General features: G+C 38.8%; 1 protein-coding gene across 1 annotated transcript in view; it reads right to left on the bottom strand.

The window, feature by feature from the left end:
• Positions 1–13,353, bottom strand: part of ABI3BP (ABI family member 3 binding protein) — a 146,378-nt gene that overhangs the window by 100,689 nt on the left and 32,336 nt on the right. Inside the window, exons 5-6 of the mRNA XM_054163898.1 lie at positions 7,141–7,322; positions 3,920–3,981 (exon numbers count right to left, since the gene is read on the bottom strand). Of these exons, the coding sequence (XP_054019873.1) occupies positions 3,920–3,981; positions 7,141–7,322 (244 nt within the window). The remainder of the gene's footprint in view (positions 1–3,919; positions 3,982–7,140; positions 7,323–13,353) is intronic.

The raw sequence follows: 13,353 nt of genomic DNA, 5'->3' as shown, positions 1-13,353 counted from the left end.
CTGGGGGCTGATTACTCTGTGAAAGCCATCACTTTCTGCTACCTAATAACTGTTTTGCATTGGCATGAACATGGTTTGAAATTAACTGGAAGTGCCAATCATTGCCATTAATGTTGAATACAAAACATTTTTCCTCTTTGCTTACTATTGTTCCTTTATTACAAACGAGGTTTACACTTTTGTTTAGTCTAAAAAGCTGTGTTGAAGATGATCAGGTTTTGAGGTAACTTTGCAGTGCATTTATCAGGTGTTAATTTTATTTCTGATCAGAAGCCCTACAAGCAAATAGACACCTCTCAGGCTGTAGTGAGCATGTGTGTAACTGCAGTGCAGAACTGCTTGTCATGATTATTACCAGTAAAAGGTGCTTAAATTGAGAAGAGCATCTGTCCTTTATTGCATAACAATGGATGATTGTAATGACATCTATATGAAAATGCTAAATACATTGAAATACATTCAGAATTTACTTTCTCACTCAAAGATGAATCACTGACATAAAATCCACATTCCATAGCTGCTGAAATTACACCACTGACCTGCACGACTCTGCAAGTGCTGCAGTTAAAAACTTTTCACCATGTTGTAAGTCCTCTCTTCTCAGTCTCCAAAAAGTGGCTACTTTAGACATTTCTATGTGCAGTAAAATTTACTGCTTGGACAGACTATTTCAAAATCATCAGCATATCATCTGTAAGAATGGCACTATTAACCATATTCTCCAAACAAAATATAGTTACATCAGGAACAATGGTTATTTAAAAGGCTGTGGAATCTCCACGGATGAAGGAAGATGGCAAATAGGTTATTTCTAAATTTCTGAGGAAAATCAAAGATGGAAGTTATACCATAAGTCAGGCATTTGAATTTTGGACCATGCACCTGTGGCATATTGCATATGAGACACTTGTCCTTTCTGCCTCTCTTAGAATATTAAAACCATAGAACCACTGAGGTTGGAAGAGACCTCTGAGATCGTGAAGTATAACCACTCACCTTGCAATCCCACCACTACTGCTAGACCACTACCACTGAACACATCTCTAAGCGCCACATCCACATGTCTTTTAAATACCTCTAGGAATGATGACTCCACCAGCTCCCTGGGCAGCCTCTTCCTATGCTTGATAACCCTTTCTGTCAAGAAACTTTTCCTGATATCCAACCTGAGCCTCTCCTGGCACAAGCTGAGGCTGTTTTCCTTGGTGTTGTCACTTGTTGCATGTGAAAAGAGACTGATCCCCACCTCCCTCCAAACTCCTTTAAGGTAGCTGTAGAGGGTGATGAGGTCTTCTCTCAGCCTCCTCTTCTGAAGACTATACAACCCCAGCTCCCTCAGGTATTCCTCATTTGACTTGGGTTCAAGGTATTCCAATACTCCAAAGAGCCACAAATAACTGGCATACAGGCAAGAAACTCCTCAAGGAAGCATTAGGGTCAACCTGGATTGAATAAGCTCTGGAAGAACAGGCATGCTTTCTTCTACACTTGAACAAATGACAGAAGCTAACAGTCCTGCTTTTTGGCTGGAAAAATCAAAGGGGACCCCACCTTTCAGGCAGACATTATGAAATTGGAGGAACATAATCAGACAGAAGAGGAAATATATTTCTATTGTCTTTTCTCCACCCTACCACCACCTATTGTTTATGAAGAGAAAAGAATGACCATCTCTAGAGCTCTCCTTTTCTTCCCTTCTCTCATTAGCTGTGGCTCACACAGCCCCAGGAGCTTAGTCAGACTTAAAGGATGAACCTGCCAAAACAAACACAAGCTGATATGTGACCAGTGTTGAAAGGGCAGAATGACTGGATGGACTGATAATGATGCTTCAATAAACAGTCTGTAAAAATATCTCTTCACAGAGAAGAGTTAGGACCATGCTGACACAAGCCAGTTGTGTCTTTGGAGCAAACTAAGGCACAAACAAATCTTGGTCTAAATAACACTCCTCCTGGCTTTGCACCGAGGACATGATTGCACCCATGAAACTTACCCCACCTAATTCTGTGGAAACTGAAGTAATAATGCAAACTTAAGAGCTTCCCAGCCTTAGTTTTATGGCTTTTTGCATCACCAAAGTAAGAATGATAAGAGAATTTTTAGAACGATCTGCGGAATGTTTTCCTGATGTTTCTGTGGATGAAGCAGTACTGGAGCTAAGCCCTGTGAACCTGACAAAAAGGACTAGACATTGGCTCCAGTCCTCCTTTCATGTTGAAGCTGTGCAAATATTTGGAACACTGTTTTAGCTCACTTTCTCAGGACTTCTCTGGCATAAATAGAATCCCTACTTCCACAGAAGCTGCATAACCAAGGCAAGGCCCTGGCACACAGCGTTTGCTAAAATGAATAGAAGATCTCAATTTGTCCTCCATATGCCAGAATGAATTACCTGGTCTTGGGTTGTCATGTGTAACTTTAAAGATGCTTGTGGGACCAGTGGGAGGAACAGTGAAGCTGATTTCATCAACAACATGAGATGAGCACCTTCCTGAATATCTAATCAACTGGCTTCATATAATTCACAGATAAAACATTTTCTCTTCAATGCGAAACATGACTATGTTTCAAATAACCTAAGCATTACACTGCTCTAACGCTATGTGTAGTACTGTAAGGAAAGTATTACTGTCCTAAATGAACACCTAATTATTCCTACAAGAAAATTTATGTAAGAGACTGTGGGTTGATTGCTGAAGCAATGCCAAGTCTGGTAAGTATGGATTGTTAACAGTATTGTACGATATGAAGAACGAACAATGAGATGTACATGACCATTTCCTACCATGAAAACTTCAGAGACAGAGGAGAATGCATTTTTCCCTTATAATAATCCTCATTCATGAGCAAACCTTTTAAAATGTCTGAAGTAATAAGGATTTCTACAACTGCTCTTGGGAATTTATCCCAGAGTCTACCTCAGACATTACAGTTGCTTAAAACAATTAGAACAAACCAAACCAAAAAACTTTAAACCAATCTAAACCAAAAAGAACCCAAAAGATTAAAGGCTGAAACTTGCACTTTGATGAAAAATCAAGGGAAGTAAGCATGAAGAAGCCAATTTAATCTCAGAGTAGAAGAGATAATGCTTAGGGGTTATGAATAAATTGTCTCTTTTTCATTATACTAAAAATAGTCCACTAACAGTTTCAACCTTCAGATCCTTCATTTCTGCTTCACCTGTAGGATGTGAAAAAGTATGTGTATGTGAATTAATGAATGTATGGAATCAACTCATGATTGCTTGTTATGAGAAATGCCAGATGAGGGCGGGGGGGAAAAGAGAGAGAGAGGAAGAAAAAGAAAAATAGGGGAAAGTAAGAAATGGTGATGTTTGCTTACTCAGATGTTTTGGTGAAATTGTACTTTGCCACCTGGAAGGATTTAATGAACTGACTAGCAATCTTGATAAGCAAATAAATTGTTCTTTCCAGCATCCTCTGGTTCTGCAGACACTTGCCTGACATCTGAGCACTACCAGGGAATCCAGTGAGCCCACTTACGATTTTAGAAGACCCAAGTATGCATAACATTAGTCTGTAAAATAATGACACTACCTTATCACAAGGTGAAAAGCCCACCACAAATATCACCAGGTAACAAACCTGACTAGCACAGAGGAATAAGAAAATTTTAATGTTTGGAATGCACACAGAGAAATCATCAGCTTCATCATTGTTAAACCAGAATCTATATATGGAATCATCTCAGCTACAGTTCTCTATCATTTCATCAATCCACATGCACAAACACTGCTCCATACAGTTATCTAGTCTTAAATTTAAGTGATTTTAAAAATATAGGTCATTTGTGGCCACAATGCTTCTTGCTTTACTCTAAGGGAGGAGCACAAATCTGACCAGACAAAATATAAACATGGCACAAACCAAACAAACAAGACTGTTTTGCATACCTGTGTTTGGGAATTAGGTACCAACTTGTACATGTTCAGGAAATGTCCATTTCCTTTTTTACCTGAAGTGACAGAAAGATAAATAAACACAGAAAGTTTTGTTTGTTTGTTTTATTCAGTGCAAAGCAAACCAAGTTTATTCACTTTCTTCAACAGCTAAGCATGTCATAATTACAAGGTATAAAGCCACATCATATCACAGTTTCCTTTGATCCAGTTTCTCCACATTGATTGATTCATCTGCAAAGCCTCCTCACATTTTGACAATGAGGCAATGAAATGTATTCTTTTTCTACAGTAGGGAGTAAGAAACTTGAAATGGTCTGGGACTTACCAAGGAAACTTTAGAGGTGCCTAGGAAGATTCTATAATAAAAATAGTATAACCACAACACTAATATGGAAAGAAGAAACTTGAAAGAGGAATTTTGCATCTCATCTGTCAGATTTGTATTAGGACTGGCCAGAAGCAGCATGCTTTAAGGTCCCCAAAAGTCTTGCTTTTAAGTGTGCTTAGACATTTAGCACTGGCGATACAGACAGGCCTGAGTCTGACATGGTTAACTTTATCTCAACCTGTGAACAAAGCAACCCATGGATTTTATCTCTGAATTTTCTCTGAGGTCTTACCTATTAGATTCTTAACATTGTGATGCAGCTGTTAAGTACAGAAGAGAAACAGTCTCTTCCAACACCTCTTATATTCTAGCATGATTATTTTCTAGTCCTTTGGTGTAAAAAAAATGAGGCCAGCTAAATGTTGTCATATTTCTTCATATGTACCCAAAACTGATGAGCAATGTAAGAAATGCAAGTATAAAGAAATATCTATTGACAGACACCTAAGCCCACATGCTATCCTGAAAACCCCCACAATCTTTCAAAGTCTCAGGAACAGAACCTATTATTAGCCTAAGGACAAGGGGAAACTGACAAAAATTTCACATTGACTTCATGAGAAAGCCATGTTAAGATGGTCAGAAATAATCTACTTTCATCTCTTTTGATAAGTTTGAGTTAAACAAACACTGAACATTTGCCATGCCTTTTATGTCTTCCTGAAATCACGAATTAAAACCAGATTCTCCTCCTAACCCCTCCCAACATGACAACAATTTGGCCTGTGCATTCAACAAATGCAAGAACAGGCAACAAGAGCTTCAGTTGACAGTAATTTATATATTCTTCAGTGAGGAAAGAAAATTTACAAGGGAGATGTTTGATTTAGATTGAAATGCTTCTTACTATATGAAAAGACTTCAAGCTGCTACAAGGCTAAACATTCAGACAGAAAAAAATAGTGACTATTTGTGCTGATTGGTAAAATCTCATGCAGACAGATGATTATAAATCTTTATAAATGTCCACTCTGTTTGCTGCTCACAGTTTCTGTATCTTCCTATTACACCCTGACAAAACAAAAAGCTTGAATTTGAAATGTGCTGACAGCTTTCTGATTGGAAGATACTTTATCAGTAGACCAGAAAGTGTATAGAGAAACAGTAAGCTCTTTGGATTTAGTGTCTGCAGAAGCATCCACTTAATACCCAAACCTACATTCCAGGAAAAAGACATCTCATCTAAATAGAATATGAGGTCTTATAGGAGAATATCTTTCAACCAAACTCAGTCTGTCTCCATAATTTACAGGTGTGATTCTCCTGGCCTGTTTAAAGCAATTAGAAATACATTACATATAAAGAGCAAATTTGGTGGTGCCAGTGGATATTTCAATCAGTTTCAAACACAATCTTAAACTTCACACAGAAGACACTCTTCATTCCCTTCTATTTTTAGTGTTCAAATATATCCCAGCGCTCACTGGAATTACGTTAAATTACTTTAAAATGTTTAAAACTGAGGAAAACCAACCATTTAGTAAGTCTTCTCTAGAGCTGTGAAGTAGAGTTTCTTTTTGTGAGACAGGTGTGGGAAAAGATTGTCACCATTCTCCACTTTAAGCTCATGGTAACAATGGCATTATTCTGGAGTGCTAACATCTTCATGGGCACTGGGCAGGTAGTTCAAAGTCAGAGCCATCTAATTGATGTTGAAGGCTAGCAAAGTTCCTTATTAGGGAGTATGAGGCTTTCTGCAGTGTCACAAGCATCCTAACCCTTATCTCCCTTACTCTCAAGTATATTGAGCTGTGTAATTTGCCTACAGACTTGAGACTGAGGTCCAAATCAAATTTCATTTGGAAGTCTCAAATTAATGGGGCTCTCTTGTGAGGATTTCCAACCTTTACATTTTGAGTCAGGTAGAAAGGCTGAGCATAGGAGTGTGGAGCATCTTTGGACCAGTGTCATGATCAGAATTGATTTTATGCAAATGCTTGAGGGAAATAAATTAAATTAGGCAATGTCTGTTAAGGTCTCTCGTCCTCTCCTTAGGAGGAGGAAGACTCTACTGCTGCCTGTTTCCTCCACTGATAGCAGTGATTCTCTGAGCAGTACATACAATTTGATGCCACTTTGTCTGCATTGTCTTGTTACTTTGGACAAAAAAGCATAAAATATATGACTGACAACAGCCAGAGATGCCATGTACTGCCTCTGTGAAAACCAAAACAGTTCATTCCTCAAACACAATTTATGTACTTCCTTGAGTGAAAATTACCTTGAAATTCAGCTTTCCAACAGAGTCATAAAGGGCCTATGGTGATCATAGAATCATAGAATGGTTTGAGATGGAAGGGACCTCCAAAGGTCATCTAGTCCAGCCCCTCTGTAATCAGCAGGGACACCCTCCACTAGATCAGGCATGTTGGATAGGGAAAGGCCCTGTATAGCTTTTAACCAGCTTGATCATAAAAGCAAATATAGAACAATATTCAAACAAGCATAATACTCACCATCAAATCAAAGTAGCAACAATCTTATTATTCCTGGCCCAAAGAAAAAGCTTGGTATCCAGGCAGAAGCATAAAGACATACAGTCAATAATTCATGTGCATCTAAATTAAACACTCAAAAGGTCTACCAATCTGCAGTAGATCCTCGTCTATTTGAAATCAGAAGATAACATCTTTCAGAAGAGTCCATGGCAATTTTCCAAGCCATTTCTAGTGTCACAATTCCTGAAAGGATTTCTTAGGATCATAAGGGAGATCATTTAAACAATGAAAACTTGATCAGTATCTCACTTTAAAGAATACCACAACAGAAGGAAAAATGGTGTCAAACTGAGTAGCTATTTGATTAATTATTGTCCAATACTTACCAGAGAGATCTGTCTTATGACTGAAAGTCTTGCTCCAAATGCTATCCTCTACATTGTCTTTAACTCCAAATTCATAAACTGTATTTGGCTTCAAATTGTCCACCACAGTCTCTGTAACTGGGCAAAGCTGAAACACCCATTTCTTGTCTTTACCCTTTTCTCTGTAGCGAACTGTATAGAACCTGCTTGACAAAAGAAAACCAATAATCAAAACCCAAACCCAACCCAACCAAACAAAACAGTAAACACAAAAATGTTTCACAAAAAATCATGGAATTACAATGTCAGGTTGTAAGGGACCTCAAGGGTCACCTGGTCCAACCTTTTCCAGGTGACATTATAGTTGAAATGAGATGGCTCATTACCCTGTCAACCTGTCTGAAAACTGTCCAGTGTAGGGGAATCCACTACCTCCCTTGGGAGATAATTCCAGTGTCTAACTGTTCCTATGGTGAAACATTTTTCTTCTGAGCCCAATAGGAATCTCCCCAGCAGTAACCTGTACCCATTACCCCATATCTTTTCCTTGTGAAAACTGAGTCATCTTCTTCTTTGTAGCCACCCTTTATGTATTGGTACATAATAATAAGGTCACTTCTGCACCTGAGCAAACCCAGTTCTCTCAGCTTTTCTTCATATGGCAGGTCTCCCACTCCTAGGAATATATTTGTTAGGAATTACTAAAATAGCTTCTGCCTACCATCATTCTTGTTCTTTCTGGCCCTCTTTGGTTATCAAATCTCAGATAGCACATAACCACCTTCCCTGCAAACATAGTGCTAGCCCAGTCACCTCCTAGAAACATACATATTCCCCATCACACAGGTCTTGATATTAGGAGCATTATGCAATGAACAAAAGAACAATCTCCTTATTCACAAACAATGTGTGTGAGGTTATGACCACAAAGTGAAAGCTCATTTTGCAAGTAGTTCCTGTTATTCTAATATATGCCAGAACTAGTCAATTGAATCATGAGCCTATTAGTCAGGAAACTTCAATCAATTTCTCAAAGTCTTCTATACCCACCCAGAGGAAGGTGTTCCCTCAAAAGCAGTCCAAAAATATCCTCAGGGGAAAGTCAGTAATAGTTGACCTTTATATCATACATTCCTCATTCAGTGATCCCATTATGAAATGCCCACATTTCAAACAAGAAAATAAACCCCAACATTACTTTCACTGGTTAAAATCAGTAACATGATTAACGTTAACAGATTATGAAATTACAAAGAGCCACTCCTACAGAAATTGCCCAATTGAATCAAGCAACACCACCCTGAAAAAAGTATGATTGCACTGCTAGACAGTATAAAACAGTGCAATGTAAATGGCTGAATCTACAGCCCAAGAACTCTGCTGCCTGCTACAGTCTCATTTTCAATATAGATGCTGAATCGCTGCCAGAATGGGGTGAGGTTTTTTTGGGTTTGTAAAAACAAATGTGAGGAAGATTTGGCAGGTTTTATAGCCAAGCATTATTGAAAACTGTTACACATAATGCAAACAAAGTGTAACTATCTTACATTGACATCAGCTGGGAAAAAAAGAATGAATACCTCCAGTGGTATTTTTCCACACTTCAATAGAGCAAATGAAAGCCATAAACCAAACACAGTTCTAAAACCCCAGGTACATGCCCAGGAATCATTCAATGGCAAAAATAACAAGTAATTTGAGTTCTGAGGTGGAAGTCAGGTATTATATTGGAAAATATATGGGGAGAAAGGAAAGGACCTGAAGAAAACAACCAACAAAGTTATTTGATCAGCTGAAAAGGTACCAAAAGTCCAGATTAAAATGACTCAATGAACCAAATAGAACACTGTTCATGTATAAAACATGCTTCTGCCAAAGTTATAGAAGAGCACTTCCAGAGTAGAGTGAGTGTATGTGAAAGATGAGTGTTGAGCACTGGGAAATTCCAACTTCATTATTAAAACAACCTAAAACAATGCAAATGCATTCATGGAAAGAATTTTCATACACAACATACATTCACTTTGTTTATATATTTTATCTCATAACTGTCAAATTTGTTTTCTTGGCACCAAAAATACAGGTTCTTCTGTTTCAGTTGCTATGATTCAGCTCATTTGTCTGTTCTGTTGGATTACAAAATTGATGTTTATGTTGGCTGACTTAAATCTCTACATTAGCTGTACTACTTTGCATTCAAAACAAGCTACAGTCTGACCCAAACCTTGAAAAAGGGAATTAAATAAATATGGTGACTAGTGGATATCCTTTTTCTTCTTATCAATTCCTGGCCTTCCAAGGGAGAATCTGCATCCTTACTGCTGTAGGCTGTGAACCACTCAAATTTCATATGTCAAGCAATAGACCTATTAGTTGGGCTGACAAAGAATGTGTTTTAAAAGAACTTATTTGCAGCAGTAAAATGAAGAAAATTTAGTATAGATATGGAGACATCATAGAATTATTTTAGTTGGAAAAGACCTCTAAGATTGTTGAGTCCAACCATCAGCCTAACACCTCCATGACCATTAAACCATGCCTCAAAGTGCTATGATCACACATTTCTTGAACACCTCCAGGTACAGTGACTCCACCACATCCATAGGCAGCCTGTTCCATAGGCTGAGCACTCTTGCAGTAAAGACATATTTTCTAATATCCAACCTAAGCCTACCCTGGCACAACTTCAGGCCATATTCTCTTGTTCTATCACCTGATACTAGGGAGACAAGACCAACTCCCACCTCACTCCAACCTCCTTTCAGGGAGTCGTAAAGAGCAATGGGGTATCCCCTCAGCCTCCTCTTCACTAGATTAAACAATCCCTGTTCCCTCAGATGTTTCTCATAAGATTTGTTCTTTCTGCCCTTCACCAGCTTTGTTGCCCTTCCCTGGACATGGTCCAGCACCTCAGTGTCTTTCTCATAATGAGGGGACCAAAACTGAAGGCAGTAGTCGAGGTGTGGCCTCACTGCTGTCCGCACTGTCCCTGATCCAGGCCACAACGCTGTTGGCTTTCTTACCTCCTGAGCACACTGCTGTCTCATGGTCAGCCAGCTGTCAAACAGCAGCCCCATGTCCCTTTCTATCAGGCAACTTTCCAGCCACTCTGCCCCAAGCCTGTAGGGTTGCATAGAATTGTTGTGACCCAAGTGCATAACTCAACTTCAGCTTTTTAACCCAGCAAAGTGTCCCTCCATCCAAGCCTTATGCAACCAGTTTCTCCAGGAGGATGTTGTAGGATATACAATGTGAAGCATGATTATAATTAAAAACATTACTAAAATGTGAATCACAAGTAGAAGTAGTCACTTACTTCCCAGTTTTCCTGAAGGAGAGAATTTTATTTGTATTTGTCTTAATTATTCTATTCCTGCCTGGTTTTGTTGAATAAGGTAGAAGAGAAGTGTTTGCATTTTATGGAAAGAAAAAGTTTACAGTTCAATTATTGAACAGTGTAAATTAGTAGCTGCATCTGTAATTAAGAAGAACACAACCCTCCCACCCCACCCCCAAGAATCTGTCCATCATGAGCAGGCTTTTAAGTAGCTGCTTCCATTTGCTTCTAATGTAGAACATGTTCTGATTTTGGTGGTGGAGTCACTGTCCCTGGTGGTGTTCAAGAAGGGATTGGACATGGAACTTGAAGCCATGGTTTAGTAGTTGTAAGGTTTGACAGATTGGACTTGATGATCCTTGAGGTCTTTCCCAACCTTCTTGATTCTATGATTCTATGAATACTGTCTCTACACTTTCACATTCTTTCTCCCTAACATAAATTAAAATACCAAGAACACTTGCATGTCGAGAAAGATCTTTAAACATCTTTCACTAAAAATCAAGAGCATTAAAAATACAACAAAAAGGATTTTCAGAGTTGTGTCAAACTCTGCCATTAGAAGCATATAGCACAGAAGAAATGTGTTCTCAATTCCAAGATTTCCAAGCCTGTAAAACTTTCACCAAGGGTGTAATTATTTTAGTGGAAACTTGACACGAGTACTAAAAACACTGACTGCGATGACAGAATTTCCTCAATTATTTCAGTAAAAAGCAACCAAAGTGAAGTTCCCTGTAGCAGCTTGCAAGTCACAATCTTTTCACTATTTTCAATATCCAAACTGTAAACAGCAGTGAGCTCTTGCAGAAATGCAATCATTTGTTTCTAGAGTATGAATTCAGAAATGCCAAGTTTTATCATCAAAAAGCAACAATTCGTTGTTAAATTGGATTATCAAGCCGCCAAATGCAGTACAATTTCAGGGCCTGCCTGAAAACATCTACTGATTCAATTTTGTTGTCATTCTAATATCTCCCTTTTCAAACCTCCCTTTCAGAAAAAAAAAATAAAAAACAAATGCCAAAAAAATCAACACATATAATTGAAGACATAAGAAAGCAGTAAAATGCAGTCACCACTCAAACCTATCAGTCCCCTTGGGGCAGTGACATACAAGCACAGAATTTGCACAGCTGGCCTGCTATGTGTATCAGAAGCTGCAAAACTGCTTCCCTTGTATTGCAAATATTTAGAGAAATCTCTCCAAAATGATACCAGGCAGGCTGAAATGGAGTACAGCCACACTCACACAGAGGAGAAAGATAGACTATACTGTTGCTCAGAAAAAAAGATTTCATAGGATCATAAAAAGGTTAGTAGGGTTGGAAGGGACCTAAAAGATTGTAGTTCCAACCCTGCTAGCATGGGCAGGGACACCTTCCACTAGACCAGGCAAGGCCCTGTCAAGCTTGGCTTACATAGAATACATATACATAGAATAAACCAGGTTGGAAGAGACCTTCAAGATCATCGCGTCCAACCCATCAACCAATCCAACACCACCACAGCACCAAGCACCCCGTCAAGTCTTCTCCTAAAAACCTCCAGTGATGGTGACTCCACCACCTCCCCAGGCTTTGAACACCTCCAAGGAGGGGGCATCCACGACTTCCCTGGGCAGCCTGTTCCAGTATCTCACCAACCTGTCAAGATTCCTTCCTAATATCCAGTCTAAACATGCCCACTTTCCTTATCTCTGTGAAGTAAGAATACAAAAAAAAATATTGGATACTGGAGGTCTCTAATAGATAATATGAGAAAAAAATAGCTAAGAAAACAATTAATATCGTTTAAGTAAAATGTAATGGGAACAGTCCCCGCAGTTTACAGATGTGAGTGCTAGTTTGGTGCTTCAGCAAGGAAGTGGCACAGCCAGTTGCACCAGATTAGAATTTACTTTAATCTAGATTCTCAGCAGGTACAGAGACATGACAATCATTAACTGCTTTTAATTTTGATGCATACAGAATCACAGAATTGTTTTGGTTGGGAAAGACCTCTAAGGTCATCAAGTCCTACTGTCTACCTAAGACCACCACAGCCATTAAACCATGCCCCATAGTGCCATGTCCACATTCTTTTTCTGTTTTGTTATGGGTTGTTTGGGTTTTTTGTTTGTTGTTGTCATTTTGGTAGGGAAAGGATACATTTTTTTCAGAACAATGTTTGTTGGATAGCACTTCTATTTCTATTTACCACAGACATGAAACAAAAGACTCTAGGGTTCACTGAGCTTCTATTCCTTCCATAAAATATTAGAGCTGTTTTGTTATGCTTCATAAAAACTAATCTCTCTCCCTAGTGGGCAGTGCTTCATTCAGAAGATACCTCCAAGCAACCCATCACAGTGACCAAAGAGGGAATCTTACCTCCTTTCTTTTCACTAGGCAACTAAAAGGATAATAAAATCCAGAAGTTGCAAAAGGTGTCATGAGAAGGTGAGAGGTACTGTTCTGCTCAGAATTAATTGGTGTAATAAAGCCAACACACACACACAACCACCAAACTACAGTAAAGAGCCTATGTTCACCAAGACAGATTCTCTCCAACTGCAGTTGTGCAACACTGCAATATGTTTAATGTTTGCATTTTTGAAACTCTCTCTGTATTTTCAAGCTTGAGTTATTCCTTTCCAATATTCTGACTTCACTTCCCTCCACCTGTGGTGCACACAGAATGTGAATTAATAAGAGAAATAAAAGAAGCAAACCCAATCTCATCATAGAAAAGAACCCATAAGAATACAATACTACTCCACAGACCAGTCACTGCAGTGATTATATGCAAAGTTTCTGTGAAAGGCTATCAGTCTGATACAAAAGGGTGTTTCTCTACTTTCTGTGCTCAGTTTACATAGGTTTGGGGGTTTTTAAGCTACAGTGTGAGGCAGGGAA

Source organism: Dryobates pubescens, chromosome 8 (genome assembly GCF_014839835.1).
Source record: "Dryobates pubescens isolate bDryPub1 chromosome 8, bDryPub1.pri, whole genome shotgun sequence".
In the NCBI taxonomy this organism is placed as follows: Eukaryota; Metazoa; Chordata; class Aves; order Piciformes; family Picidae; genus Dryobates; species Dryobates pubescens.
The sequence above is the reverse complement of the archived record's forward strand: the minus strand, read 5'-3'. Positions and strand labels throughout refer to the sequence as shown.